General features: G+C 37.6%; 1 protein-coding gene across 3 annotated transcripts in view; it reads right to left on the minus strand.

Annotated features, from left to right (window-relative positions):
• Positions 1-13,556, minus strand: part of LOC145684211 (solute carrier family 35 member F3) — a 279,497-nt gene that overhangs the window by 180,797 nt on the left and 85,144 nt on the right. For all 3 annotated transcript variants that reach the window (XR_014131254.1, XM_081756279.1, XM_081756278.1), the window contains exon 2: positions 9,582-9,851. Coding sequence is in view for 2 of the 3 variants with exons in the window: in XM_081756279.1 (XP_081612405.1) it covers positions 9,582-9,813 (232 nt within the window). In the remaining variant the exon portion in view is untranslated. The remainder of the gene's footprint in view (positions 1-9,581; positions 9,852-13,556) is intronic.

Below are 13,556 nucleotides of genomic sequence, written 5' to 3' on the forward strand. Positions count from 1 at the left end.
GGGGCAAAAAATGTCATGAAAAATGGTAAAGCCCTAGGACCGCATAATATCCCTGTCGAAGCATGGAAAAGTTTAGGTAAAGAAATAGTGTAGTGGTTTACTCGACTTTTAAATAGGATATTGCAAATAAGAAATATGGCAGAAGAATAGCTAATTTGAAAAAGTTCTTAAAAACAACGGAGATGTGCAAGAATGTGGCAACTGTAGGGAAATAAAACTTATACGCCATGCAATGAAGTTTTGGGGGAGAGACGGAGGAGACTGAAATAGCATAGAGACAATTTGATTTCATATCAGGATGGTCGACAAGAATGTAATATTTGCTCTTAAAATGCTAATGGAAAAGTACAGAGAATACCAGAATGACTTCCATATGGTTTTCATGCCGTAGAGAAGGCGTGTGATAAAATACCATAGAATCTTCTTTGGTGGACGGTCTTCCGAACACATGACGAATGTAGGTTAGGAGTGGGGAGCATGTGTGGAATAACAGAAGAAAAAAAATGAAATGAAATCTTTAAGTTTAACGTCCCACGGTTATGCCGGTTAGGCTAAAGGAGACGGTGATAATGAGAAATGAGTGAAATGGTGGAATGAAGAAAGTGGAAGGAAACGAGAGAACCCCAAGAAACCCCACGAGCACGGTGTTTGTCCACCAGAAAGTCCATACGGCGCGAGCTGGGATCGAACCAGGGACCCCAAGCATCGGAAGTGAACGCTCTACCACTGAGCCACCGCGCCCTCCTGAAATAACAGAAGACTTCACAGTTAAAGTCTGAAATTGTAGTGTATTTAAAACTGGTTCAGTGGTAGAGACTATGTCCACATTGCTTCACAGATTTTTTTAAATGTCCCAGGTGGGAGTGAATTGAACAATTTTTAAAATTCGAACATTTTCAAAATTTGAATACAAAATTGTTGAATCCAAAGCAAAGTAAAATTGTATTTTTAGATATTACTAATTATTTTCTTTCTTAAAGGAACCTTTTGTGAAGGAAAAAACGAGAAAGAATCGTAAAAATATGATTATAAGTTATACAGGGTGTTTCAAAATGAATATCGGTATTTTAAGCTTTGTAATATTTATTACATTAACATAAATTATAAATAATACATAAATGAAAGAGCAACTCAAAAAACCTTTTGCTACAAGTGTTCAATGTTAGCATCATTCATCACCCAGCACACATCAAGTATAGGCGAAAAAGACCCATAAACTTTCCGCCGGGATACGACACATAAAACATTCAAGTTAGAGGAGTCCTGTTGCAACCAGTGTTGCCACACTTGGTACAATTGTACCAAATTCAGCCCTTTTTGTCATTCATTCATTTGTTCGTACCACGCTGGCATTTTCAGCCCCTTTTGTAAAAAAAAAAAAAAAAAAAAATGGTACAATTCTACCCAATTCAGCACCATTTAACAAATACTTGTCACTCTGCATTGGACTCTTAAAAATGCTCTTGAACGTTCATTCTGTGACGTTGCACCGCATAACGCTACCAATTTTGTGTGGAAAATTCGTAATTCGTAATATTTTATTATAATGCACTGGTTACACACGAACTCGGAGATTATTCATTTGTTCCTCGTTTCATATATGGCCTCGTTATATATTTTTTCGTACATGGCCATAATACCATGGTTTTGGTTTATTGGTCACTTTGAAATAGAGGCGCGTTTGGTTTCCTTACAACACGTAAAGAAGATAACTGTTTTCCCTTTTAATATGCGGCCTCTGTTATACTTCCTACGTGCGAGAAAAGTTTCATCTACTTCCACGGTTGTTCGGGGTCCTCCTGTTTAGATATATTTTTAAAAAGAGCACTTTCTTGATTTTGACTCTTGGAAGAGGGAGTAGACGAGTGTTCTAGAACTTTATTTCTTTTGGTTTCATCTTCGTGTTATAGAGCCTTGTATTACATTGGTATAAAATAATGAATTCAGCCCTTTTTGTTTCAATTTGGTACTATTTTTCAGCCCACTCCAGAGCTAGGACTGTGGCAACACTGGTTGCAACTGTAGCATCTCGAGGGGAGTAGCTGACCCCATGTGCGAACATTATGAGTGTTCACATCGCCACTTAGATGAAATGTTGATTTATCACTAAAGACAACACGATCAAAAAAAATTTCATCATCATGCAGCTATATTTCATTTGCAAAGTTAGCATGTAAAGCACTGTCTGTAGGCTTTAGAGCTCCTAACAACTGCAAACGATAAGGACGTAGCTGTAAGCGTCTCCTTAAAATTCTACACACAAACAATTGCACTGTAACTACAGACTTGGACTTTGCAAAATGTAAAACACAGAACGTTTTCTGCTCACTAGTCGCCATCTTTGCTACTAGCGCTCTCTAACGGCAGACAGAGGAAACAGTGCATGCGCATGCGTACGTACAAAACTGTTTGAGTTGCTCTTTCATTTGATGTAGTCTATTATTTATAATTGTAAGTTAATTGTAATAAATACTACGAAGCCTTAAAACCCCAATATTCATTTTGAAACACCCTATATAATTAAGCAATGATATAAAACAAAATAGCCCTCCGGCTAATCTACTGGCTAGCGCACGAGCACTTTTTCTGTTACACATGGTCCCGAATTCGCTCCCCAGATAGAGAACATTAAAATTCGAACGTTATGATGGTTCGGATTCTACCTTAAACTGTAAGTTCACGTTTCATATAGCCTCGGTGCTAAGGAAAGGGACGCTAAACTTCAATGAACAATAATAATGTAAAATAACAGGTTGAAAATACTACTGAAAAAGTTCGTTCAATTATGAGAAGTTAAAATTTCTTCAATAATAGCATTGAGTCTATCGAAAGTTTCACGCATTTCGCTTTTCTGCACAAATTTCCATTGAGATGTGCTTGTCTCAAAATAGCAAATATACCTATAGAAGTATGAGTGTCATACTTTTAGAGCCAGTGCTCTGGACTATTATAATATCTAGATTTATTTTTTTCCGTAACGAGTTCTGTTGAGGGATAGAAGCTTAAAATATATAAAACGATAATCATGCCTGTTATTCTGTATGGTTGCGAAACATGGTCGCTTACTCTGAAGGAGGAAGCCAGACTAAAAGTATTTGAGAATAAAATTCTGAGACGAATATTCGATTCCAGGAGGAGCGGGAATGGGGAATGGCGGAAACTTCATAATGAGAAACTACATAATTTATACGGTTTACCTAACATTGTTAAGGTAATCAAGTCTAGAAGGCTCAGGTGGGGAGGTCATGTAGCCAGGACGCAAGAAAGTAGGAATGCTTTCAAAGTTTTAACTGGAAGACCAATCGGAAAACGACCATTAGGAAGACCTAGGCGCAGATGAGAGGACAATATTAAGATGGATCTCGCAGAAATACGAATACAAAGTAGAAACAGCGTCCAGTTGGCTAAGGACACAAGTCAATGGAGAGTTTTTGTGAAGGCAGCATTGAACCTCCGAGTTCCATAGGCCTTAGAGTTAAAGTTACTTAGATTTACATTTATTTCTTTACATCTTTTTCGTTATTTTTAAACTTTAAAGACTAAATGCAATGATAATAAAAATAAGCACGTTCGCTTAACTTAATTCTCAACGTAAATTAGATTTCAAAATTGTCGTGCCTTATGGCAATTAAGGTTTAAGTTTGTCCTCACTCTCATCTCATCTACGTCTTACATTTTCCTTGTTCCTGTTCGATGCATAAAAGGTCACTCGTGTTTCTACACAGTTATACGAGTAAAAATAAATTAGTGCATGCACGTACGGAATGAGGGATATGGGAATAACACGAGTGCCCATGTTCACCAGTAAACATTGTCACAGAAGTGGACAGGGGAAAGAATAAGAGGTGGGGGAAGGGGCTAAACTATGCACGAGATAGAATCCAACAAAGCCGTTTTCTTCTTCTGCAATCCAACAATGTCCTTGGTCTGGATTTTTTCACTTCCTCCTGTTGCCCTTAGCAACGTAATAATGCGGTAGCAACACGTCTTTTGCTGTTGTAAGAGACAAGGGGCGACGAGGCGATTCCCCATTCCAGCAATTACGTAGTCCTTGGAGACTCTTAATGGAAGAAAGAAACTTAATGATCTGGCAAAAAGAGGATGAATTTAACCTCTCGACAGGATATGACGTCAATTCATGGTACACCATTTCCGTTACTATAGTAACGAGCTAATGGCCCCCTTCTTGTCTTTTTTTCTTTTTCTTATCTAAAGGTTTCAAAACATTTATTCTTTATTTAGTATAAAACGTTAAAAGCTCACATTGAAAGGCACAGTGGTAACAAAGTCTCTTGGGTGAGTAAGTAGAGCAATGGCGAAGGAAAACACGAAATATTTTTTTTTCTTAAAAGTCAGTGTGGAGTGGTCGAGTAGCTTGACAACTAAAGGTCCGTATGGTTTTCACGCAAATCCCGTGCAAAGGTTAAGTTATGGCATCTGATCGAGCATGAAAGAAATGGAGATCATCAAAATTTAAGCTGCTCTGGACCATAGGGAGCGGAGATAGGGAAGATCTCGTGCGGCTGACGCCAAGGTCAAGAGTCATGACAAATATGCACTCCTGTGGGCACAAGATCGGTGGTCCATATTGCCTAGATACTTTTATTTGCGATTTTTTTTCATGTGTTTCAGCTTTACTTTCTTTTCTACATTTGCCTTTCATTCACCATTCAAAACTTGAAGTCGCTTGGTGCACCATTGAATATTATTCAATTGAGGCAATTTTCCTCTGGGGTTAGTTTAGACTAGTACGGGACCATTTATGGAGGATGAAACTTTAAAAAAAAATCGGAAGACGAAAATTAAGGATTTCGGTTTAGGAAAAATTCCTTTATAGATTTACTCTGACTGTCCGTGTGTCCGTCCGAGAGAGACAAAATCTGAAGAACTACTCAATGGTTCACTCTCAATTTTGGCTAAGATATAGAGTCAAAGTAAGCAATCGAGTTTGTTTATAGTGATGATGATAGTGATGATCCAGTTGATCCTAAGATATGAACAATGAAAAATTAGTTTCCCTTTCACTCCTACGGGTGTAATTATTGGATATCATCCTTGCTGGATAGATTACCCGCAGTGCTATTGCGATTAGCTTGTTGGTATAACACTCAGGATGCAAAATAGTTCTGCTAATCAGTTCGTAAAATACAACGCTAAAAGAAACTTAATTACTTTCTACTCGGCAAACCTTAAGACCTTAGTATTATTTATTTTGAAATATTCACTCATCTTTAGGTATAACTAATTAACTAACTCTGTGGCCTGTGGAACCCAGAGGTTCAATGCCACGTTCACAAAAGCTCCCCAATAACTTCTGTCTTTAGCCAACTGGATCCAGTTTCTACTTTGTATTCCTATTTCGGCGAGATCCGACTTAATATTGCCCTCACATGTGTATCTAGATCTTCCTAATGGACGTTTTCCAATTGGATCTCTGGTAAAAGTTTTGAAAGCTTTTCTACTTTCTTTCATTCTGGAAATATGACCTCCAAGACTTAATGGATCTAACAATGTTTGATAAACAGTATAAATTATGTAGTTCCTCGTTATGAAATTTCCGCCATTCCCTATTCCCTATTGGGTCCAAATATTAAAGTATATATATTTTAGGTTTGAAATTCCTCTACAAAATTCGCGACGACAAAAGATTTTGAACTAAATAATAACAGGAATTTTCAGCTTTTAGTCGATATTTATTTTTTTTTTCTTGAATATCGTTTTAGTCTGTTAATATTGATGCTAGATATTTGAAATTATCTACTTTGTCGAAAGTATTATTCGATATTTTGACGCATTCATAATTTGTAGTTTTACGATCCGACGAATTTCCATTTTAAAGTATAGTATATTTAATTTTAGGTAAAATGCTATATTTAGGCCTAAGCCTGGTAGAATTCAAGTAGTTAACGAGCTTCGTTTACCAACAACCAAACTAAAATCCTTCACGTAGTGTACACTATAATACTACTACTTATCTGAATATTTAACAGTCAAACTAAACTAAGTAATATTACATTTGTACATAATGCAAATTCATTTTGAGATAGCAAAGGCTTTTTAACTGAACTTGAAAAAGAAATCAGTTTTTGATTTGATTTGATTTTAAGTTTAGCATCCCTTTCAGCAGCAAGGCCACATGAGACGTGGACTTAGAGCTTAACGTGGGATCCGAACCACGTGAGCTCCCGTCGGAAACCAAACCCGGGTATCTCACGCCAAAGGCGTGTGTGCTAACCGTTTACTTAGCCATGATGGCGCTGAAAATAAATCATTAAAATCACATCATCAATGAAAACAGAAAAATGATTCCCCATTTTCATTATACCCTTTTTGGATCTATATAGTAAACTATATCGTGTTTGAGTTTAAAGATAGAGGTAATCTAAAGGTCACAATATGAACATGAACACTGCAGCGTCTTCTTCGTTGCTTGTTCAGACAATGAAACCGTTTCCCCTTCCCCAAAATTCCGAGAGAACCACAAAAAGAAAAGGTAGAGCACGAAACTAAGTCAGGGACTGAATTCCATGAGTGAACAAACGCAATCACCCAACAGTCCGATAATTTATTAAGGGAAATATGCCCAGATAAACAGATATTTATCTATCACGGCCTTAACACGCGCGTGAAATTCTAAAGCGACTTGTCCACGAATGTATAACTTTTCTATTGTTTAGATAGAATAACTTCTATATTTTTCATAGCTCAGGCTTATTTGTGTCAATCAAATATACAGTAAGAGCTTCGTGTAAAATTGTCGATACTTTGTAATTCCCCGGGATGAGTATACAAAAACTGTTGTCACAATACTGGACATAACATGTTACTTGTGACGAAATACATGTGTGTCTTATTTCAACGCCATAAATAATATATTAATTTATGCACTGTCTGCCTAGTTATAATCATATTATATTATCGACATAGCGTATTATAGAGTTTCCTTGTATCTATATGGTTAGTGTACGAAGTGGTGTATGCAGAATTTCATCAAGGGGCTTCAGGCTTCCAAGTTCATATCGTTGAGATTTTTGTATACATATCTTAACATTTTATGTTTCTTTTTTCATAATACTTTGTTCAAGGAGGGGTAAAACATGAAACTCCCTGGGGTACACCACTGAGTAGCACCTTTTATGACGCCACCCGGGTTTTCTTCCCGGTGGGAGATCTTATGGTTCAGATGTCACCATAATCCGTAGGTCCATCTCATATGTCACTCATGTCCAAAATGAATGTCGCATGATTTTGCAAGGTACTTTTAATACAGATACTATGTGTATAATCAGGAAATGTATATTTGTGGTAAATTTCATAGGAAAAGAATTATAAATACAAAAATTAGAACGAGTAAAACAAAATGTTGCTAAATGTGCAAGAAAGTTTTATTTTCGTTTTATTGTTCTTATTCACTGCTCTTTTGACATGAAATTTGCCACATAGACCCTACATGTCTTTGCCGATTATACACATACTACCATTATAAGAAATACCGGGCGAATTCGTTATCAAATTATAGTCCTACAACAACATATTTATAGATATGTGACAATGATTTTGGACATGATTGTACCTTCGGTTCTGGAATGCACGTTGAACTCCTAAAAAACTAACTGTTAAACGAACTTTAAAATATATTTGTTTTTAACATAGGTTTCCAGTCTTCCTCTTATAGGAACATGATTCTATCTTAAAAAAAAAAAAAAAAAAAAAAAAATCCTTCAACTATATGCACACATCTTTGTCTGGTAGGGCAATAGTATTCTTGATGAATGCTATCCCAAATTCGATTTCAAATGGCGATATATTGAATAATTATATATCATTATCTGCTACAGCGTACGTGGCACGTTATTACAGTCGCCTGCACTTTTCTTCCTGTCGGGGCCGCGGTGGCTCAGTGGTAGAGCATTCACCTCTGGTGCTTGGGGTCCCGGGTTTGATCCCAGTCCCGCCAAGTGAACTTTGTGGTGGACAAACACCGTGTGCGTGGTTTCCTCGGGGTTCTCCCCTTTCCTCCCACTTTCTTCATTCCACCATTTCATTCATTACTCATCATCACCGGCACCTTTAGCCTAACCGGCATAACTGTGGGACGTAACACTGAAAGATTTTCTTCTTCCAGTCGTTTCACCTTCCTCATACTGGAAAAAAAATCTGTATTTAAATTGCCAAATATCAATGTAAAATCATTTACCTTTCAGTTTATAAGTTGATATATATTTCCTTTATTAAATTATAAAATTTGCTGTATTTTTACAAATGTACAGTAAATTTATAAGAAAAGTGATATTTTTATTGATAAAAATGTAATTATACACCATTTCATAGTAGTAATTTTACTTTGTAGGAGTAAATTGATTTACATAGAGGCTTGGCAAACAGATGGCCACCGTTTTTTGTAAATTTACCTATGATTTTTTTTTTACAGTGAGATCAAGAACCACTGACTTAGCAGATATGCCAATCAAATTATATGAGATTGCTTGCTACAGATAACAAACAAAATTTAGCTCATTGTTTATGATGGAAGCACAATCATTAATTCTACAATAGAACTATATATGTCTACAATAGAACATGAATATACAACACAACAAATTATGCAGTATGCTGTGCGCCACATAACAATCTCCGCAATATTACTAGCAACATTACCAGCAACCTAATAAGACCTGGGGAAACAGGAAAGTACAGATATACCGGTATAGCAAAAATGCAAAACAAATCCCAAATTCAATACAAATAGTCTCTGTGTTCGCTCGAAAAATATATACGATTTTAGACAGATAGATCTGCAATATGTCTCTCAATAAAATTGATTTTTATCTCTCTCTTTTGTAATCCTTGTTGCAAAACCTACAACACTGGATATTTGCCTCGTGTTACATATTGTTTTATAAACAACGTACGCGCAAATTGAAACATGATTATTAGTAATTAGTTGTATATGTAAAAACATGTTGTAGTGTCCGCTGTATGTGAACGGTGTCAGCTAAAATTCCAAAATGAAATTTCGTGACTTATTCATGACCTTTTCTTTACTAAACCATAAAATTTCGTATCATTCTCAACAGCAAATTTGGGTGCGAATTGCATGTGATAGAAACATGCTTTGCTTGCGATTTGGTAGCGTCTAAAGCCGATTATAGATATTTTTGGTTGTTAATTTTGACGTTTTATAGAACAGAATTTTCCAGTTTGTACTTATACTTGAAAAGATAAAAAAAAATTCGTGACGCAAAAGCTAAAATTCGTGACTTTTTCTTGACTTTCATGACCGTTTTCTGATTTCTTGACTTTTTCATGACTTTCGTGGCTTTTGTGACCGATAGACACCCTGTTATATTGCAGAAATGAAGTTAGGCGAAAGAAAAGCTCAGCGAAGCCCGATAATTGAATGGAGGCAATAGGATTCTAACTCATCTGGCAACAGTGTCTGTGGTAGGCGGGGCTACACACGAACTCTACGCAAGCAGATTTTAGTTCAGTACAAGAACGTAAAGATCAAGTTAAACTTTTATTTTCAAATAAATTAGGTAATTGTTAAAATAAGCATATACAAGCATGCAACTACTTACTGGCAGGATTCACTCCCGAGGAATCATCCTGGGTTGGTGACGTCACAGTTAGACTGGGGCTGCCACGTAGCGTGGTGGAGCTTCCGTGACGACTCAGTGGTCCATTGGGAACACTGTTGCCGCGTTTGTCCGATGGAGTTGTACCCTCGTCTGTGACAACAACGCTGGGCGTCTTAGAACGGCGGGGGTTGAAGATGGCGGGGATCCGGCCTCCCTCTTCCCCGTCCCTCATCGCGTGATCGCCGTGTTCATGTTGCACTAAGAGTCACCCTGTAAATAAAAATAGTACAGGAACATGATTTGTATCACTTTTGCAATTCTGAAAAGCAGTCTTGTAGCCCTTAACTTTTTCATTCAAAAGAAACTCATATTTTATAAACTAAACTACATAGCCTACAGTGGTGGAATTAAGGGAGTATCTGCGTTTAAACCCCCTATTAAACTATATATAGACTATTTAATTTACTATGTATAGCCTGAAAGAATATCAGATTAAGTACTTGAACCCCCCTTGATGAAATTCTGCATGCACCACTGACTATGAGATTGGTTTGATGAGTAACTTCTTTTGGTATTAAAGAAAACAATTTGAATTTATTGACTTGCTTTATCTTTTACATAGTCCCTTGACCCAATGTTTCTACAGCTTCGCGATTCCCCCTCGTAAATGAGTTTCTTCGAGGGTTTCGTAATACTCGTTTATTTCCTGTATGACCACTACATTTGACAAATCTGTGGCACTGCTAGGGAAGTTTTGAATTTCGGGAGTAGATGATAGTCCAAGGAAATTAGATCTGGTGAATAAGAAGGAAGTTGAGGCAGTTTGAAACACATCTCCGCCAATTTTTGCTCATTGACACGGCTTTTTATGTTCTGGAATGAGTAAACACAGCATCCATCTTGCACAAAATACTTTCCATTTGGAATTTATTATGTAAAACGAAATGAACCCGCTCAGTTGAAATGCGTGTGGCTTCTGTTCATTTGCACACTTTCACTGGTCTATTGACTGAAACCAAATCATGGACTTAATCCATGATTTCAGGTGTCAGAACTGATTTCGGCGCTACAGGACAATCCTCAATGCTCAATTGTTGGCAATACCACGATTGTGTCCGTGCTTTATACTGTACTCTAAAAGATCCAGCGCCTAGTTTGAGTAGGCAGAAGCCTGGGGCGGTATATTTAATTGGAAGATTTGCCTAACAGAAAGCGAGAAAGAAGCCTCTGCTATAAACATTATCCGATTTCGTTCTATCTCTTAATACTTTTCATTGCTTCTTTTCTGTTTATTCCCATCATTCCTGTAGTCTCTTTATCCATTTGGGAGGGCCGCGATGGATCCGTGATACAGCGCTCACCTCTGGTGCTTGGGGTCCCTGGTTCGATCTCAGCTCGGGCTAAATGAACTTTGTGGTGGACAAACACTCACCGTGTGCGTGGGTTTTCTCAGGATTCTCATGTTTCTTCCCACTTTCTTCATTCCACCATTTCATTAATTATTTCATTATCACCGTCTCCTTTAACCTAACCGGCATAACCGTCGGACTAAAAACTCAAAGATTTCATTTCATTTCAATTTTATCCATTTTATTTTTAAATTTCTATTATCCTGAAACAAAAGACATAATAAACATTCTATTTATTAAAATAGAATGAACAACAGCACCTTCAAATTCGATGAGAAGAAATATATTTTAAATTACATTACTTGTTTTTACGGAGGAGGTAGTTCGGGAAGTAGATTAGCCTAAGGTGTCAGACTGGTTTAATCTGGCCTCACCCAGTAATAGGGAAATGCTTTTAGGAAATGATAAAAGAAAGAGGAAAATCCTTAGGCGGGCTAATACAATTTATTAACCGTTACGATACCAAGGTGTTTTCTATAACGTAGCATACCAGGGGGGGGGGGGGGCTCGTTCAACCCATAGGGGAAAATTCATTTTCAAATTAAATTCTCAGATGTTTCATTAAATAATTAATTATAAATGAAATAGTGTCCCCGGTGGATGAGTGATTAAGGTCGTCGCCTTGCAATCAAGGGGTCCCGGGTTCGACTTCACAAGTGGGAACACAAGTGGTTTGGATCCCACGTTAAACTTTAGACCCCGTCCTCTGGACGTCATAATCATCCATGGAAGGAAATGGCAAACCTCCATGGGTTCGTCTCGCCCAGGGACATTCGGGTAGAACACCACATCATCACAATCATCATCATCATTCTAAATGAAATTATACATGTAGGTTATACAAATAGGTTATATTATTTTAGGCTACAAATAGGTTATTTTAGGGTACAATATTCGACCTAAGAATATTAGCACTGAAGCTACGAAAACACTGCAATGCTATAAATAAAAACATCTAACTCGCAGGATGTTTAAAATATTAGTTCTATTTCCAGTACTGCAAAATCTCCGACCACGTTCAATAATAACAGTGACAATCATCAGTGTTGCCAAGACCTTCAGCGTTACAAAACATTAGTACAGTAGAGCGTCGATTATCCGAAGTAATTGGGGGACATGGGTGTTCGGAAAACTGGTTTGTTCGGATAATCGAACTGTACATGTTTATTTGCCATGCGCGGAGCGGCACGCCTCAACTCTAAGCTGGAGCAGCTGTTGCTGTGAACAGCTTTGATACTGCCGCTACTTCTACAGCCAGTGCCAAACCGACAGAAGTATGCTGATTGTTGAAACACAGCGACTGGCGGCTTGGCCGGTCAGCAGCGCCTTATGAAGGCCCCATTAGAAGCAATGTTCCGCCAGCGGTGGCTCAGTGCGGCGACTACTGTGGGAAACTTGGTTTGGGAGTGAGGGGATGATGGACGGTAGGGTGGGAGAGTAACAGGTGCGAGCGAGTACACAGTTCGGTTAAGCGGTCGTTCGGTTGACCGACGTTCGGATAATCGACGCTCTACTGTATTGTCAGGCTAAGACATGGCAGTATTTATTTGTAACAGAAAACAAAAACACCAAGCCGCAACGATATCTGTAGTCATAACGAGAAAAAGGTAACATGCACCACCAAAGGGAGGGGGGGACTTGTTGAACCCAGTTCGCATTATTGCCCTATACAAAATAAACGAGAGCCCATTTAGAGCAAAATCATGCAGGATTCTTTTATTAACATACCATTACACAATGTTTTTTTTTTTTTTTTTTTTTTTTTTTGTGCACGCAGATAAGCACATTTCACAATATAATTTCGAATCGGGATGCATTCATTCTAAGTGAAGTTAAATGCTCGTCTGTCAACGCGTTTTTAAAACAACTCTTTCGAAGTAATCCTAGTCTTCCTTTTATTTGTCAGATTAGACAAGCCGCGGGGCGGATAATATTTCACTGGGCCGCACCTAACCCACAGGTCATAGTTTGCCCATCACTGCTATAACTAAAAATAAAATATAATAATAATAATAATAATAATAATAATAATAATAATAATAATAATAATAATAATAATAATAATAATAATAATAATAATAATAGTGTTCTACCATTATTGATAAATCACTTAATGCAACTAAAAAACTTTCATGTACCATGCAGATCCGTATCCGTGGGGGGCTAGGGGGCCCCTAAATTTTCACTGACCCCCCTAAAATTTTCACGGTATGTTTGCAAATGAACTATAATATGGTGATGAACAATAATATGGTTGGGTCTGGCCCCTCTAACTTCTACCAGACCCCCCTACATTTTTGGGCTTGCTACGGGCCTGGTACCATACTTTTCAGCTAGCCTCTTCGCCTTCATGTATGATTTTTCTGTTTCAATACCGTCCGTCACCTGTTGCGCCCTTCACTCGCTCCTTTTTTTCCTGTCACTCCACTTCCTAGCACATTTCTCATGATAATTTCCAAACCAGTTTCTCATTCTCTCCAATTGCATTTAAAATTGTTCTTCCCCCACTACTTCTAACACCTCATTCGTTTTCCGTTCGACCAGCAAATTCTCTCCGTTCTTCTCC

Source organism: Thermobia domestica, chromosome 4, assembly GCF_964235325.1.
Source record: "Thermobia domestica chromosome 4, izTheDome1.hap1.1, whole genome shotgun sequence".
NCBI classification, from domain to species: Eukaryota; Metazoa; Arthropoda; class Insecta; order Zygentoma; family Lepismatidae; genus Thermobia; species Thermobia domestica.